At 40.3% G+C, this 18,072-nt stretch overlaps 2 protein-coding genes across 2 annotated transcripts in view; both read right to left on the bottom strand.

The window, feature by feature from the left end:
• The window catches only part of LOC113064524 (major histocompatibility complex class I-related gene protein-like), a 30,677-nt gene extending 27,710 nt beyond the window's left edge, over positions 1–2,967 (bottom strand). Inside the window, exons 1-2 of the mRNA XM_026235386.1 lie at positions 2,944–2,967; positions 288–411 (exon numbers count right to left, since the gene is read on the bottom strand). Coding sequence (XP_026091171.1) covers positions 288–411; positions 2,944–2,967 — 148 coding nt within the window. The remainder of the gene's footprint in view (positions 1–287; positions 412–2,943) is intronic.
• A 1,217-nt stretch (positions 2,968–4,184) lies between these two features.
• On the bottom strand, positions 4,185–17,516 carry LOC113064523 (major histocompatibility complex class I-related gene protein-like). The gene is made up of 5 exons (XM_026235385.1): positions 17,471–17,516; positions 16,782–17,048; positions 11,495–11,773; positions 10,975–11,297; positions 4,185–4,427 (listed from the first exon to the last, which is right to left on the bottom strand). Exons 1-5 carry the CDS (start codon positions 17,514–17,516, stop codon positions 4,185–4,187), a joined length of 1,158 nt encoding a protein of 385 aa, XP_026091170.1.
• Between the last annotated feature and the right edge of the window lie 556 nt (positions 17,517–18,072).

Raw genomic sequence — 18,072 nt, 5'->3', positions numbered from 1 at the left:
TCGCGCCGCCATCTTGGTCTATTATTTAAAGACCAAAGACTATTACTTAAAGGGTAGGTTCAGGTCTAACTGATCAATTCTGTCGTCATTTACTCACCCTGGTGTTGTTCAAACCTGTAAGACTTTAAAACACAAATACAGATATTAAAATTGAACTCTGAGAGTTTTCTGTATCTCCATTAAAATCAAATGACCTATTAGCCAAATGTGGTGAGGATAGTATCAACTTTATAGCAAGTATTTTCAAAAACAACCATAAACACTATAACACACTATTAATAACTTACTGTAGTTACTCTTGATCTCGTCCTCAGTCAGATTCCTCTGTATAGTCCCTGTCTCGTGCTCCACCACACAAACATACTGGTGCTTCTCCCATTCATCTGGAGTAACACGGAGGGAAACAGTCTTCTGGGGTCCAGGGTCATTAACAAGATAAAATTGTTAATTGGAAATAAAAATTAAATCAAATTAAATATAGATATTTGATTAAAAAAATATATGAAGTGAAGTGAAGTGGTGACATTCAGCCAAGTATGGTGACCCATACTCAGAATTTGTGCTCAGCATTTAACCCATCCGAAATGCACACACACAGAGCAGTGAACACACACACACACACTGTGAGCACACACCCGGAGCAGTGGGCAGCCATTTATGCTGCGGCGCCCGGGGAGCAGTTGGGGGTTCGATGCCTTGCTCAAGGGCACCTAAGTCGTGGTATTGAAGGTGGAGAGAGAACTGTACATTCACTCCCCCCACCCACAATTCCATCCAGCCCGAGACTAAAACTCACAACCCTTCGATTAAAAATTATATAAACTAAATGAAAATTACCAGTGTTTTCTGCAATGAATAGCAACAAACAAACAAAACAAAACTATCACATAATTTTGGAAGACTTGAAATATGGCCCACAATTCATATTGACTAATTTCATAATGTTTCTATCACTTTTCCTAATTGTATGAAAGAAGATTACACTACACATTGTGCTGTATGATGTCTTTTATGCTACGCAGAAGAGAGTTGTGAAGGTTTGAATGACGAGAGGGCCAGTAAATGATGATGAGTGATCCTTTTCAGGTGAACCATACCCTTCTTCATATCTTATTTTGATTTCAAAAATCTATTTGATAAGTTTGCCCAGTGTGATCTTAGATTAGATTCAACTTTATTGTCACTGCACTTGTAAGTACAAGGCAACGAAATGCAGTTAGCATCTAACCAGAAGTGCAATAAGCAGTAAGTACAGAATATACAAGGTCTATAATATGTACAATAAATATACAGATAAGTATTATGGACATAATTTACAGATTTTAAATACTATTAGCATGATATACAGATAGGTGTACTATGAACATACTATACAGATGGATTATGTAAAGATGTATGCACACTATAGGCAGAACTATGAACATAATTACACTATTGCAATGCACAGTAAAGTGCATAGAAAATATTTCAGTGTGCAAATGGATTATTCAGTGTTCCTGGATGAACAGACAGTAGTGCAAGTAATAACAAGTTACTGTTTTTTGCTTGTTGTGAAAAAATAAATAAATCAATCAGAGTGTTGAAGAGGGGGAGGAGTCTGTGTGTGTGAGTCTGTAGGGCAAAAGCTGTTCCTGAATCTTGTGGTCCTTGTCTTGAGGCTCCTGAAGCACCTCCCGTAGGGCAGGAGGTTAAACAGTCCATGGTCAGGGTGAGAGGAGTCCTTGAGAATGCTGCGAGCTCGACGTAGACAGCGTTTCCTCTGGATGTCCTCAAGAGCATGCATCAGGATGCTCTCAATCGCACATCGGTAAAAGTTCACTAGGATGGCTGAAGACAGCTGGTTCTTCTTCAGTGTCCTGAGGAAGAAGAGGTGCTGGTGAGACTTCATGACCAGGCTGGAGGTGTTTGTGGCCCAGGACAGTTCCTCTGAGATGGTGGTTCCCAGGAACTTGAAGCTGGAGACACGTTCAACAGCCATCCCGTTAATGTGGATGGGGTCATGCGTGCTTCCTTTCTTCTTCCTGAAGTCCACAATGAGCTCCTTGGTCTTATTGGTGTTAAGGAGCAGGTTATTGTCAGCGCACCATGTGGCCAGGTGCTGTACCTCTTCCCTGTAGGCAGTCTCATCGTTGTTACTGATGAGGCCAATCACCGTGGTGTCGTCTGCAAACTTAATGATGGCGTTGGATCCATGCACAGGCTTGCAGTCGTGAGTGTAAAGGGAGTAGAGGAATGGGCTCAGCACACAGCCCTGTGGTACGCCAGTGTTAAGTGTGATGGTGGTGGAGTGGGTGTGGCCTGACCGAACATGCTGAGGCCTGTTGGTCAGAAAGTCCATAATCCAGTTGCAGAGGGAGGTGTTAATGTCCAGGTCTCCAAGTTTTGTAGTCAGCTTGGAGGGAATGACGGTGTTTAATGCTGAACTGAAGTCAACAAACAACATCCTAACATACGTTTTGTTATGGTCCAGGTGCGTGAGTGCAGAGTGCAGCACTGTGCATACTGCATCCTCTGTGCTCCTATTTCTGCGGTAGGCAAATTGGTGTGGGTCCAGTGTGGGTGAGAGGCATTATTAACATTTATCCTTATGATAAATGTATTTAATTGTGCTAAGTTTATTTTATTTTATTTTTTTAATGAAGCAATCCATGATAAAAGAAAGAGACGTTAATGACCTATTATGATAACAATAATTATAAAAAAAGATCTACTTGGAAAAAGTGAAGTTCTCAAAAACAAGCTACCTCTTCTCTCGAAATCCACTTTCCTTGATTACTGCGCCACTGTCAGGGGCAGGGGCAGATTGAAGATGATTCAGAAGAGCCAGATGTTGATTCATCAATTGCCCTTTTGACAGTTGTCCAAAAAACCCCAGATATTGCTCTTCAGTACAATCCAGAAAAGATTTTGTTCAACCTTGAGAATGAAGTTGTCCTAACAAACCTGGGGTGCATTTCCCAAAAGCATCGTTAGCCAACTATGGTCCCAAGTTCCGTCGTTACCAAAGTAGTTCAACAATTCGGTGTTTCCCGAAACCAAAGTTGAAACGAACATTCGCAAACTGCATCATAAACTTGTGTCATTGGAACGACAGCTTTCCACCTGTGGTTAGAGACATACTTTGTCGTTAGTTTGCTGTGTCAACGTCATTGATTGCGCCGGACCTGGGATGTGTTCTATTCAGAGCTATCGACCCTGTGCCCTATTCCTTTAAAAGATTTTAACCATCCATTTTGAATGATTTGGAAGAAAGTTGTGGTGCGTAGATCTTTCCTAATTCACCTTTAAATATTTTTTTTAAATCACAAATTCAGTTTGAAACTATATAGCAGCGTGGCCCTCGTCTCCCTTCGAAGTGCCCTCTGAAGGCATTAATCATGCCGATTTGAACGCAGCCTTCATTTAGTTTGTGCGAAGAAAAGTTGAGTTTATCAAGTATTTTAAAACCTACATAAACGCATATTTCTCATATAACAATATTGGTAAAACAGTATGTTAAACGTTTTCACTTATATTAAATGTTAACACTTAAATCACAGTATTTTAAATGAATGTACCCAAATAAAGTAACACAAATGAACCTAAATAAGTAAGTGATTTTGTTGTTATTACAGAATTAGAATATAGAATATTCTCTACAAATGAGTGTGTGTGTGTGTGTGTGTGTGTGTATACACTCACACGCACACACACACACACGCATACACAGTATATACACTGTTTGCAAAATATTTTTTATGTTTGTTCATTTAAGTCTGTGGGGCAGGGGGCATATTGGCAAATAAACAAAACATTTAACAGATGTTGTCAGATTAAACAAATGGTTTAAACTGGAATGGTGGCCGGATTCTGCACAGGTGTCAGGACGTATGGGTGAAGAAGATATCCTCTGTCTCCCAGCAGCCAGCTATCACCAAAGCCATGCACCCTCTTCAGCCACCTGCAAACTGCAGAAGTGGCCCACACAAAAGAGTCATGTGTACTTCCAAGCCATTTTGCTACAATGTCACTGAACATCCCCTTGTGATCACACACTATTTGAACATTTATGGCTGGATATCCCTTCCTGTAAATGTATAATGGCTCATTTACCACGGGGCTTGACACTGGTATAAGGGTGTCATCAATGATGCCACTAACTCTGGAGATATTGTCAATACTGTTGATTGGCCAGCTGGATTTCTTCAGGAGTTTGGGGGGAAATCAGGATGTTCTTCATAAGCTGTAACAGCAAAGGTGTTACTGCGGTCAAAGTTTTTCTCTACTGAAGATTTGCTGAGCCCCAGGCCATCACCCACCACCTCCATAAAACTTCCAACAGCATAATAATGCAGTGTAAGGCGTTGTTTCTTCTTATTGCCCTCTGAAAATGTGAAGCCTGATGTTAGAGGTCCAGACTGGAGAGGGCCTGATGTTGAAGGCCTGAACTTTGAAGGCAAAGGTTGATGGTTGATGCACATGTATTTATACCTCCAAGGATTCTTCCATTGCAACAGGCCCCAGGATGGCCAAACTTTCTCTTCCTCTTCCTCTTTAGGGAGAGGAGGAACTTAATTGACACCCCATCAGTCTTGTTTGCTTCTCTCTTATGTGCCGCAGCTCTCCGTTTTGTCACACTTGCATAATCCTTCCACTTATTTCTGACTTCTTCTGGGCTTTGTTCGTATCCATAACCAGCATCATTTATTTTTGATTTCTGCCCAGATTTAATTTTCGTCAGCATTTGTAATGCTGTTTTGCAGCTTTGAAAATAGCTGGACTTTATTATTTTCCACCTCCTCCAAAAGAACTGCAATTTCATCCTTTGAAAATTGGGGTTTTCGTGTAATTTTCATTAACACATGGCTGAAGGGTAAGGAGAATTAAATAGGAAAAATTTCGCAAAATAAGCAACAGGTGTCCACAACACTACATCACAGTTTTTTAAAAACCCATTTTTTTTTCAACTGTGCTTATGTAGGCCTATCAATATTAAATAAGAAATGGTATTTACATGAAATTGTCAAATTATTGACATTGGGATCAGAAAAGAGCACATCTTTAACTCCGTGTGTATATAATGTATTGCAGAACAAATGAATGATGCGTTATTACTCAACTCCTATAATGTCATTTCAAAAGTGTAATTCGAGTCGAAGAAAAGAGAAAATAAAACCAAATTACTGTATGTGCTCATAGCTCCAGTCAACCATTAGATCGAAGAAGAAGAAGATCGACGTCGCAAACCAACGTAGTTTGACCGATGGATCTGCGACACAGGTACCATGGTTTTGGGAAACAGTCGTGACTAGCTAGTTCTTTTCCATAACGATGCATCGTACTATGGTGGTTAATCAACAAGTCACATGATGATGGCAAACTTAAGCCAAGGGTGCTGGCTCTAAAGAATGACTTGCTGATTAATGCACAGTAATTTTATACAGTGTGCCTGTGTTGTGTTGTTTTCCTTGATGTCAGGCATCTGTGCAAGATTTCAACAAGAGTTCTCATAAAAAATGTTGCTCTGCCTAAAATATATACAAAAATAAAAATAGCAAATTCGTCACAGTTCAAAGAAATTTTGGAGACAGCAGATCACGAAAGCTTAATCCTGTTTTGTATTCATTAAGGTAGTATTTTAATTGATTTTCTTTGACCACATGTGCCTTTTTTGTTGTTTTAATGTCTCATGTTTTATAATAAAACTTTCTACTTTGTTTAATTATTTCAGATTTGCAATTTGTACTGTTAAGTTGTAAAATGTAGTACAGGAAACAAGCAATCAGTTGCCACAAAATATGTAAGTAACATTACTACTACAATTTAAGATACATAAATTATATAATTTAATTTTAATAACACTTAAAATAAGTTTTGATAAATAAAAAAATTAGATTTATATATATGAGGGATATTTTAATTAAGTGGAGTAATTGAAGATGTCAGTACTCAAATCTTTGAGTTGACCTAAAATAAAGATGAACAAAACACTAAATATATATTTTGATTTAAATGAATGTTTATTTATAATTTACAGTTACTCAAAATAACTAGCTATATGCTTACTGATGATATTTAAGTTTGCAAACGTAAAAAAATAGCAGCAATCAGTTGCCTCTATTTTTTTGAGTGAGTAAAACTTTTCTGGGCTTAAAGTGTGTCTATGGTTACATACTTGCTAGCCTGGATATTATTATAGCCATGGATGGATATATATATATATATATATATATATATATATATATATATATATATATATAAGAGGAACGGAAAATAAGCATATAAAACAAACATAAATTATATTGTCATTCATTATAAACAATATTTATTATAAACGCCAAGCCAAAACGAATTTACATAAAGCGAAAGTGAAACTAGAGTCGTGTGGAAATGCAACGATCAAAATGTGCGCATGTTGCGCTCGACTTTTGCTTCATATAAATCGCTTTGGAATATAAATCGCAGAACGTTTCAGACGATAGAAATCCGATTTATAATCCAGAGAACAGCAGAACCAAAACACAAATACACACTGACTATGCAAATAAATATAGCTCATCCCACAGTATCCCCGCTTCTACCACGCATCTTGTTTTCCTTCTCCCACTCTCTATCATATTTTTTGGCTTGTTGCTGTGAAGTTTCTCTCTCTCTGTTTGTGTTGTGTGTGTGTGTGTGTATTCCAATTTTACCCATACTTTACATATTGTTCCTATTGGCAGTTTTAAATTTTCTTATGTACACGTTTTATTGAAGAAAAAAAGAAAAATGCATATGTTAATAAAAGTTTCTGTTTATTTTTTTTCCATTTAAAACTAACAAAGCTAGCTGTCAAACTAGTCTTATTCAGTGAACAGTATATTTACAAAAAAAAAAGGTTATTTTACTTTAAAATATATACAAATTTGAGTGATGAAAGACAATATCACAATAGTACATTCAAATCTCTCATGACACCTGAAATTAACATAATTGTAATATTCAGACAGTATCTGGGTGCTCTTTAGCTGATATGCATTTGAATTTATACATTGATGCATATCCAGTATTTTTATAGACTCAACCTCACAAATATTTTAGAGTGTTCTTTTCCTTTTTTTCTTTTTTCTTTTTGTTTGGTCATGTGATCATTGTGTTTGGTACAAAAGATCAGCGTTCATACTTGAGTGCCCATACTCAAGAATATTATTCAGCAATAAACACGTTTTGGTCTCAGGTGCATGCTGGAAATCATCTGATCTCCCACATTCTGGGGAAAGTGCAGATGACTGGAGAAAACCATTCAAAGAGCTTTGTTGACAGTTTCAATGCTATCACTGGATGGGCTATGCAATAGACTATCTTCCTGGTTACTGGTTGCATTACTTTCCTGCAAAGTAATGTCATAAATATTAATTAAATTAGGATATTATACACACTGGAATTGTAAAAACAGCAAATTCTGCAAATCTCTCTTTTTTTTTTTTAAATGCTTCTTGAAGACAAACATTTGGTTTTGACTGTTTTTGTAAACAGCTTTTGAAGCTTACACTCAACTTTTCTTAGAGGGTTAGTTCACCAAAATATTAAAATGATGGACCCATACTGGACAAAAATGAACAGTAGACCGTACACACAGTTTCAATGGAGGGACTGAGAGCTCTCAGACTAAATCTAGAATAACTTAAACTGTGTTCTGAAGATGAACGGAGGTCTCACGGGTTTGGAACGACATGAGGGTGAGTTATTAATTACATAATTTTAATTTTTCGGTAAACTAACCCTTTAACTGTTGCCAGTTGAATCAAATCAATACATGTGTGTATTTAACAAAACAATAACCAAATATAAAATCACATTTTGAAATACATCCTTTTTTATAGACACAGAAAACCATTTAAATCCAAATGAAATGGTTAGATGAGACCGTTTTCATTTAGACTGGACTATTGTGGTCCATGTAAAGGAAATTACTGAAAACTGGATTCATTTCTTAACATTTGAAGATGTTTTTACACTAGCATTCAAAAGTTTATCACATGTGAATTAACTGAAGTGAGGGCTGTTTAAGGTGAGGCTGTGTACAGTACATAATGTACAGTATTTCAAAAATAATAGCGATATAAAGAATTATAATCAAACACATTAAAATGTGTGTAAATCCAAATGTTTGAAAACTTGAGTAATTGCTGAGGGCATTCCCATTAATCCTACGGCTAATGAAACCAATTGAATTGGGAAATAAGAGCAGAAAACATATACTTACTTTCTGAATAAGGAATGCAGTACCAACATACAGGACTAGAAGGACTACGAGGATGAAAGTCAGTGCGTACATCACACCCATAAGTATTGTGAAGTACCTTTTTGTAGGTCCTTAAATATAAAATACATTTAAAACACAGCAAAATACGGCTGAAACAAATTACTGATTAAATAATAATCAATATAATAATAACAAGTCATTACTTATTTAGGTCCAGGGTTATTATCATTAGCAAAATAAAACCTTTAATTAGAAAAAAAGTTAAATCAAAATAAAATATAAATATCTGATAAAAGTAAACTAAATGAAAATTACCAATGTTGCCTTAGTGCACTTAAATGAGAAACTACATTTTTTGTTATTTTTATTTTTATAAACAAACAAACAAAGCTATCGTATGACTTTGAAAGACTTGAAATATGTGTCTAACTCTTTTCCTAGTAACTTTCATTGTATAAAAAAAAGATCACGCTAGACATTGTGCTGGGTTGCTTTTATGTTTCGCAGATGAGAGTTGCACAGGCTTGAACAACATCAGTAAATGATGACAGAAAGATTATTTTCAGGTGAACTATCCCTTCTTAACTCTTCCCCGCCAAACATGGAATTTTCCAAGTTTCCGTGTCCTCACTGTGCCTTCTATTACACATCTCCTGAAAGAGTCTAGAATGTGCTGATCAAACACACATCGCAGAAACAAGGAATCTCATATGTACGCAGCTGCATATGAAAAACAACGCAATCTGCCCAATGTTACTGAGTGAAACGTCAATGGCAAAGGACTGTGAAGCTTTGCTGCATCTTTGCTTTAAGCATCCTACTGAATATAATATAAAATATATTATTTGATTAAAACTTGATTTTCTCAGCTTTTTGCTCTAAATTATTTTGTTTTTGTTTTTTAGAAAATTTACCAACATTTAAGTGTTGATAAAGCAGTAATGTTTGAAACTTGAATAAAACAAAGTTGTTTAAAAGTAGAGTTCTTTATTGCAATGACAGATATTCAATAAAATATTTTGGAGGCCAAGAAAGTCTAGTAAAAATCATAAAAAATGTCTGGCAACTTTTTTTTCAAAAACTCTAGCGAGGAAAGAGTTTAGGGATGCATCGATCCGATGCTCAGTAATCAAGATCGGTATCGGCTCCGAGACTGTCCTTTTCTGTGCAAGACCGATCCAAATCTGATACTGTAATGTGTTATTGTTGAGCCCCGCGAAAGGCACAAAAACATTATTAGGCACCAAAATGTTTTCTTGCACATATTTTAAGTGTTCTGAAGCTGTTCCATAGTTCCATGTGAGGTACAGATTAATACTTAAGTAATTAAATTCAGTTCACATCTCTCCGCAGCGGCTGTCTGTCATCCTCCATTCAGCAATCAAACTGTGTGTTGTTCCGTTACTACAGTCAAAACCGTGAATCTCTCTTCTAGAGTGCACAGTAAGTGAGGTTTAAAACTGTTCAAAGAAAAGGCTCATTAAACTAACACACAGATTTAATACACAACGTATCAATATCTCTTTCCTTTGTCCTAGTGATGTCCGGTTTATGAACAAATTGTTGATTTAACCGATTCTTCTTATTGAACCGGTTGAACCAGTTCACCAAATCAAACTGAATCGTTTTAAACGGTTCGCGTCTCCAATACGCATTAATCCACAAATGACTTAAGCTGTTAACTTGTTTAATGTGGCTGACACTCCCTCTAAGTTAAAACAAACCAATTTCCCGGAGTTATTAATTTACTCAAATGTACACTGACTGAACTGCTGTGAAGAGAGAACTGAAGATGAACACGAAAAGAGCAGCTTGTGTGTTGTACTAACTGTTCTCTGTGGACTCGGAGGACTGCGCAGCTGCACACTGTGACTCCGTGTTGTTTCAAGCTCATCATTTTGAGCACGGGATACGCATAAGCGCTCTCTGCCGTTCTGGCGTCTTTAGTATTATAATACTTTTCTGCGCAATCAAAGAATATTAATAACCTTTCTTATTCTGTCCTCTCTATCACATGTTGCTGCCTTTATTACTGTGCTAGACATCTAAAAGAAACGTCCTTTAAAATTCTATATAAATGTATATATATATATATTTTTTCATGAATGTACTATTTTACCACAATACAAAGAGCAACGTGTAATAACATGTTACCAGATTTTAGACTTATTCTCTTTATTGGTAAATAAAATATTTCACTATATTTTATACAATTATTGTGCACCTTTGATTTTTCTGGAGTATCTTTTGTTGCTGAATTATTATTTTTTAATTTTTTATTTTTTATTAAAATGAAGCTGTCTATAAGCAGTAGATTGTGATTAATACACAAAAGAATGATGATCAGGTCAACACAGAGAAGTATGGAAATTCTACATTAAATAAAAAAACTGTGCTGGTATCAGATTGGATCAGTATTAGCAGATACTCAGAATTTTCGGTATCCCATGAGTTAAAAAAAAAATGGTACTGTTGCATCCCTAGAGTTAATATCTTATTTTGATTTAAAAAATCTATTTGATAAGTTTGCACAGTGTGATCTTAAAGGGTAAGTTCAGGTCTAACTGATCAATTCTGTCCTCATTTACTCACCCTGGTGTTGTTCAAACCTGTAAGACTTTGAAACACGAATACAGATATTGAAATTGAACTTGGAGAGATTTCTGTCTCTCCATTAAGATCAAATGACCTATTAGCCAAATGTGGTGAGAATAGTATCAACTTTATAGCAAGTATTAAAAAAAAAAAACATAAACACTATAACACACTATTAATAACTTACCGTAGTTACTCTTGATCTCGTCCTCAGTCAGATTCCTCAGTATAGTCCCTGTCTCGTGCTCCACCACACAAACATACTGGTGCTTCTCCCATTCATCTGGAGTAACACGGAGGGAAACAGTCTTCTGGAAGGTCCCATCTTCATTTGGTAGTAACTCTCCAAGATCTACATCCTCTTTGTGATCTTCTCCATTTCTTAACCAGGTGATATTCACTGCTGATGGGTAAAACCCTGAGATATGACACTTCACTTGAGAAGAGGAAGTCTTCTGTAACAGAGACACTTCAGGAGCTACAAAAGATTGAGATCAGTGTGAGGAAAGTATTTAATACTTAGATAAGTTTATTAACATTTATCCATACAATAAACTAAATTTTGCTAAGTTTATGTTTATTGAAGCAATGCATGAGAAAATAGACATTAAAAACTCATTATAATAATAAAAAATCTACTTGTTGGACAAAGTGAAGTTCTCAAAAACAAAGTACCTCTTCTCTCAAAATCCACTTTCCTTGATGTCAAGAAATATGTCATCCAGTCAATGCACTTATATCTAAAATATCGTTTTAGATAGACAAGTCGTTCTCTGTCATTGTTCCACTTCATCACTGTAGGTATTCCCTGCGCTACAGCTGTGATGTATCTGAGCTCCTTCAGGTCCAGAAAGATGAAATCTTCTCCATCATAACCGTGCTGATCAAACCCATGTGATTTTCCAGTCTCATCATCCCAATCACATCCATAAATCCTCTGATATGTATGAACACCTGAAGAAGAAACAGTGGGAACCATAAGATCTGCTCTTTTATTGTTGTATAACTTACAAACCCGATTCCAAAAAAGTTGGGACACTGTACAAATTGTGAGTAAAAAAGAAATTGAATAATTTATAAATATCATAAACTTATATTTTATTCACAATAGAATATAGATAACATATCAAATGTTGAAAGTGAGACATTTTGAAATGTCATGCCAAATATTGGCTCATTTTGGATTTCATGAGAGCTACACGTTCCAAAAAAGTTGGGACAGGTAGCAATAAGAGGCTGGAAAAGTTAAATGTACATATAAGGAACAGCTGGAGGACCAATTTGCAACATATTAGGTCAATTGGGAACATGATTGGGTATAAAAAGAGCCTCTAAGAGTGGCAGTGTCTCTCAGAAGTCAAGATGGGCAGCGGATCACTAATTCCTCCAATGCTGCGGTGAAAAATAGTGGAGCAATATCAGAAAGGAGGTTCTCAGAGAAAAACTGCAAAGAGTTTGAAGTTATCAAACTTCTGGTGGTGGATGAGGAGATACCCCCTGTCTATGTAAAGCGCTTTGAGTGTCTAGAAAAGCGCTATATAAATGTAAAGAATTATTATTACAGTGCATAACATCATCCAAACATTCAAAGAATCTGGAACAATCTCTGCGTGTAAGGATCAAGGCGGAAAACCAGCTTCTGAAGCTCTGGGTGCGGTCCACCTATACGCTTGCAGGTTCACCACCTGGTCTCAGAAGGGAGTGGTGGGAACCTTGGGCATGTATCCAGGCCGGGGTCTCAGGACAACATGAGAGTAGGCCGGTCCGAACACAAGGTACTCTTCACTTACCGAAAATGCTTGGAGGTCCCCGACCCTTTTGATGGAAGTGAGCGTGACCAGGAGCTCTGTCTTGAGAGACAGGAACTTAAGCTCGACTGAATCCATTGGCTAAAAGGGACCCCTCTGAAGTCCTGCCAGGACAATAGAGAGGTCCCAGGAGGGAATCAAGGGTGTCCTAGGAGGATGTAACCTTCTGGCACCCCTCAGGAACCTAACGATCAGGTCATGCCTCCCCAGGGACCGGCCGTCCCCTGCATCGTGATGGGCTGCAATGGCAGCCACATTAACTTTCAGGGTGGAGGGTGACAGCCCACCCTCCAACCTTTCTTGCAGGAAAGAAAGCACGACTCTGACCAGGCATCTCCGGGTCTCTTTTTAGTGAGAAGAACACTAATTCATGAACAGACTCCATTTCAGAGCATAGGCCTGCCACGTAGAGCAGTCTACAACCGCTATGGCAGATCACGGTCTGCCGCATCCCATCCAGAAGCCACACGTGGCGGTTCCAAAGATCTGGATGCGGTTGCCAAATGGTGGCAAGCCTCTGAGAGAGGCACCAGGGAGGGGCTGTCACGAGGAGCATGAGTTCCGAAAACCAGGTCCGGGTGGGCCAGCAAGGCGCAACCAACAGGACCTGTTCCTCCCTGACCTTGCACAGCATCTGTGCGAGCAGGCTCACTGGGGGAAACGCATACTTGCGTAGAGCCCAAGGCCAGCTGTGTGCCAGTGCATCCATGCCCGGGGGGGCCTGGGACAGGGAATAGTACAGCTGGCAGTGGGAGGACTCGTGGGAAGCAAACAGGTATCCCTTGGCTTCCCCGAATCGACTCCAGATCAGCTGGACCATCTGGGGATGGTGTCGCCATTCCCCGGGAAAGGTGAGCGATTCGTGAGAGCGCGTCGGCTGCACGATTGAGCGCCCCCGGGATGTGGATAGCTCACAGCGTCCTGAGCCGCGTCTGACTCCAGAGGAGGAGATGGTGGGCGAGTTGGGACATGTGATGTGATCATAGACTGCCCTGTCGGTTGATGTACGAAACAGCTGCAGTGTTGTCCATGCGGACCAACACGTGCCTGTCTAGCAACAGCTGCCGAAACCGGCGTAAGTTAGATGCACTGCCAGCAACTCCAGACAGTTGATGTGCCAAAGCAGTTGAGGTCCTGTCCAGGACCCTGAAGCTGCCTGCCCGTTGCATGTTGCACCCCAGCCCGTGTTGGAGGCATCTGTTGTGACAACAACATGCCGGGACACTTGTTCTCAGGGCACGCCGGCCCGTAGAAAGGCAAGGTCCGACCATGTGTACCGCAGCGCCATGCCCATCTCGGGACTCGTGCTGAAGTAGTCTCATATGGAGCAACCCGAGCGGCAGGCTTGCGGATGCCATATGCCCCAGGAGCCTCTGAAAGTGTTTCAGTGGTACCACTGTCCTGCCTCTGAAGGAACTCAGGCAGTTCAGCACTGACTGGGCACGCTCGCTGGTGAGCTGTGCCATCATACTCACCAAGTCTAACTCTATACCGAGGTGAGAGATTCTCTGCACAGGGGAGAGCTTGCTCTTCTCTCGGTTGACCTGAAGCCACAACTGACTGTGGTACCAGAGCACCAAGTCCCTGTGATCGCACAACTGGTCTCGGGACCAGGCCATAATGAGCCAGTCGTCGAGGTAGTTGAGGATCCTGATGCCCACTTCCCAGAGTGTAGCAAGGGCGCCCTCCGCGACCTTTGTGAGGACACAGGGGACAGGGAGAGCCTGAAGGGGAGGATCTTGTACTGCCATGCAAACCGCAGAAACAGTCTGTGGCGAGGGAGGATCGAGACATGAAAGTACGCGTCTTTCAGGTCGATCGCTGCAAACCAGTCCTGGGGCTGAACGCATTTGATAATGCGTTTCTGCATCAGCATCTTGAACGGGAGCTTGTGCAGGGCCCGATTCAAGACTCGCAGATCCAGGATAGGCCGAAGGCCACCGCTTTTCTTGGGTACGATGAAGTAAGGGCTGTAAAACCCTGTCCTCATCTCGGCTGGAGAGACTGGCTCAATTGCATCCTTCGCCAGCAGGACAGCAATCTCCTTGCGCAAGACAGAGGTGTCCCGGACTGCCACTGAAGTCTCGCATCGCATTCCGAGTCATCACGGCCACACTCCTCATGTTCCCAGAGAAACTGGCCAGAGACGCACGTAGAGGAGTTGCGTCTCTGAACCGCGACCTCTTGACCGCTGGCGAAAGGGGGCGTGGTGAGTGAGAATGAGGAGGCAGTGCATCGCTCATTGTCAACCCGTGAGCCTTGCAACTCGGAGGAAAGGGAAAATGCTCTTTTAAAATTTTGTCTTTTGTAATGATCTGAGTGATCATTGTGTTATTGCTACTTCGAGAGGCAGTAAAATACCCAAATGTAAATCACAAATTATTAGAAAGAGGAATTTGAAAAAGCCTATCATCATGATCTATCTTTGATTAACTGGGGACAGCTAGGCCTGTTGCCTGACGTTGAGCTTGCCTGGACACTTTTTAAGGAGAATTTCTAGAAAATTTAAAAAAAAAAATGCTCCTTGGACAAAGCACAGAGTGAAGGGACGGGAAAACCCTTGGTTTTCTCCAGAGTTGTCAGACATTATCCATCAGCGAAATGCTGGGCACAGCCCCTGACAGCATCACCACACAGGACAGCCTGGGAGATGGGAGTGTCGAGAAAGTGCACTTTGTCAATGTCTCTCATACCATCAGGCTGAACCAGAAACGGCATTACTGGACCACCAGAGTAGACACCGCCTTCCCGAGGGACTGCATCGTGACTTTCGTCGCCCAGAAGAGTGAGGTCAGTCGCCGTACGCTGTTCCTGCATCAACCTCGGGTTGGGTCTACCCTCGTGCATTTGTTAAAGCCTTGGCTTGGTGAGTTTGCAGGATAGCCATGGCATGCAGGGCAGAGGCAGCTTGACCTGCAGCACTGTAAGCCTTGGCAGCGAGAGCGGCCGACAGCTTACAGGCCTTGGGTGAGAGGCGCAGACTATTCCTCCCAGTGGTGGCGTTTTGTGGACACAAGTGCACCGCAATCGCACCCTTAGCTGCCCCGCCATCGAGGGTAGTGAGGACGGAGGAACGAAATGAACTGCTTCCGGTCGTAAAAAAGGGGCCGTCCACGACTACATCACTTCCCCATGAAAAACCGGGAAGAAAAGAACCAGAGCAAAACGCGGTTGTGAGTCGCGCTCTACACCGAGAAACAATCGAACAGCCATGAGCACTTCACCTCCATCCTGATGCTCACAGGTGCCCGGGCAAGCGTGGCTGTCAACTCTGGGTCCAATTCGGCAGTGGCGACAACACCCAAAGTGGGCAGCCCCACCGAATCTTCATCTACAGAGGTCAATAGCCCATCCCTGATGCTGCATTCGACATCTGATCCCTGGTGGTAAACTAAATGACCCATTGGGACTGCCATAAGACAGCACAGCAAAATCACCCAGCAGCCGCACAGGACAAACACTGCGGAAGGGGTAAGAGGTCCGTGGTGCGTGGCCCGGCGGAGAAGCTCTCACTGTCACCTTCAAATCTCCCAGAGCACTAGCCGGTGGTCCTCTGCTCGTGGCAGAGGAACCGGAACGGGTAGTGACAGAGGGGACAAAGGAGAGACGCAATCGCAGCGTTGCCATGGTGACACACGCAGTGCGTGCATGAACCATCCACGAACGCGCCTTCAGCGTGCTGAATGCCCAGACACGGAAGACAACACTCGTGCCCGTTGTCAGAGAACAGGAAACGACAGCATCCAGAAGGACACGGACGAAACGGCGTCCCTAAAAAGACGCGAATCGTCCGTGATTTGCTCTTTTAGGAAATCTGCTCTCTTAGTAGAAGCGCCCAGGGGAATCGCTGAAAGGGACATCGCTGTTTGCGCCGTACCGCCAACTAGAACAGCTTCCCGACACACAGCAGATTAATGGCTTTGTGGAGTATAAAAGCTTTCAAACAACCACTTGGCTCCGAAGCAAAAATCTAATGAGTGGATGCACCTGTCGGCCTTTATACCCGTTGGCACGGGGAGTGGCTCAGGTATGTTAAATCCATTAGCCAATTTTCATTGGCGTTTTCTCTTAAACTCAGAGATGATTAGCCTCCCAAGTGAGATGCCATATGTCGTTCGACATAACTCGTAGTGACCGACAGATAGGGAACTCACCATGTGGCTGACTGAATTGCTCCATTAGAGCAGTAATGTTGATTTTGTTGATCTGCTGCACTTGTTCTCTGATCTTAGTGTATTCTTTCCATATTTCTGTAGCAGCAAACTCCTTCATCCAGTCCTGTTTGGGAATCAGCTTCTTTATTACACTGTCATAATAATCAATCTGTTGTCCATCCAGTGTAGATACAGAGGAAACTTCTGGAGTTTCTGCAACCGTCTGTCCATTTACTCCGGTGTATGTAGTGATGAGCGTGTGAGACGCTGAGAAAATATTCAACAAACAAAGAAACTCTTCTTCTCAGGCATGATTAAACATCACATACAGTGCCATAAATCAAATAACTATTAAAAACCACAATTTGAGACATTAGTCTTACTGAAAACTGTTCTTAGCTTCTTTTTTATTATTATCAGTATAATTAATATTCATGTTCTTTGGAGTGGCTGGGTTTTATTTATTTATTTTTATATTTTGGCCACAGTTCTAGTTTCATGCATTCAAGCACATTTTCTGACTGTGAATCCACTTCTGATATTTACCTTAACAACCAAACCAAATCTATTCTAATTAAACACATCTCATGATTTTCTGTCTGTTAATTAAACACACAACACACGGAAGTAGCTGAAGGCCTTTCTGACAGAGAAATCATAGTTTAAACGACTTTACAAATGAATCTTACCTGAATGAACAAAAGGTATGCAGATTAAGAAAATGATTAAGATCATTTCAGATGAAAATCAATTAATTTGACACACAATTCTTTGCGTAGTCATCGAAGAGCGCTGCTAAAACTCTTTAGCATTTGCAACACCTGAATTAACAGGAAAAACTGGTTACTGAGCACAGCCACAGAAGATGTCTTTACAACTCTGGATAAACAATCTTAATAAGGACGTTTAAGGCGGAAGCTTTTAGTCACAAGTTCATGTAACTCACTCAGTAACTGGTTTTATCCTGTCGATTCAGGTTTGGCAAATGCTACAGAGTTTTAGCAGCGCTCTTCAATGACAAATTAAAGGATTTTTCATCTAAAAATGATCTTCATAATTTTCTCCATCTGCATACCTTTGGTTCATTCAGGTGAGATTTGTTTCGTAAAGTCGTTTAAAAAATGATTTATCTTTTGGAAACTACTTCCGTGTGTTGAACAGACAGAAAATTATGAGATGTTCTTAACCTGATAAGTAATTATTTATTTATTATTTTTTATATATATAAAATAAATAAATAAATTAAATAAAAATATTCTTCATGCTAACAGAACTAGTTAGTAATGAATTA

This window comes from Carassius auratus, chromosome 47 (genome assembly GCF_003368295.1).
Source record: "Carassius auratus strain Wakin chromosome 47, ASM336829v1, whole genome shotgun sequence".
Classification (NCBI taxonomy): Eukaryota; Metazoa; Chordata; class Actinopteri; order Cypriniformes; family Cyprinidae; genus Carassius; species Carassius auratus.
This window is presented reverse-complemented; position numbering and strand designations above follow the sequence as displayed.

Bases quoted from the DNA above. Each gene is read 5' to 3' on its own strand.
- LOC113064523 (XM_026235385.1), bottom strand. From the start codon at position 17,516: ATGATCTTAATCATTTTCTTAATCTGCATACCTTTTGTTCATTCAG. The intron at 17,049-17,470 runs GTAAGATTCATT...ATATTTTCTCAG, and splicing joins CATACCTTTTGTTCATTCAG to CGTCTCACACGCTCATCACT. The intron at 11,298-11,494 runs GTACTTTGTTTT...AATCTTTTGTAG, and splicing joins AGTGGATTTTGAGAGAAGAG to CTCCTGAAGTGTCTCTGTTA.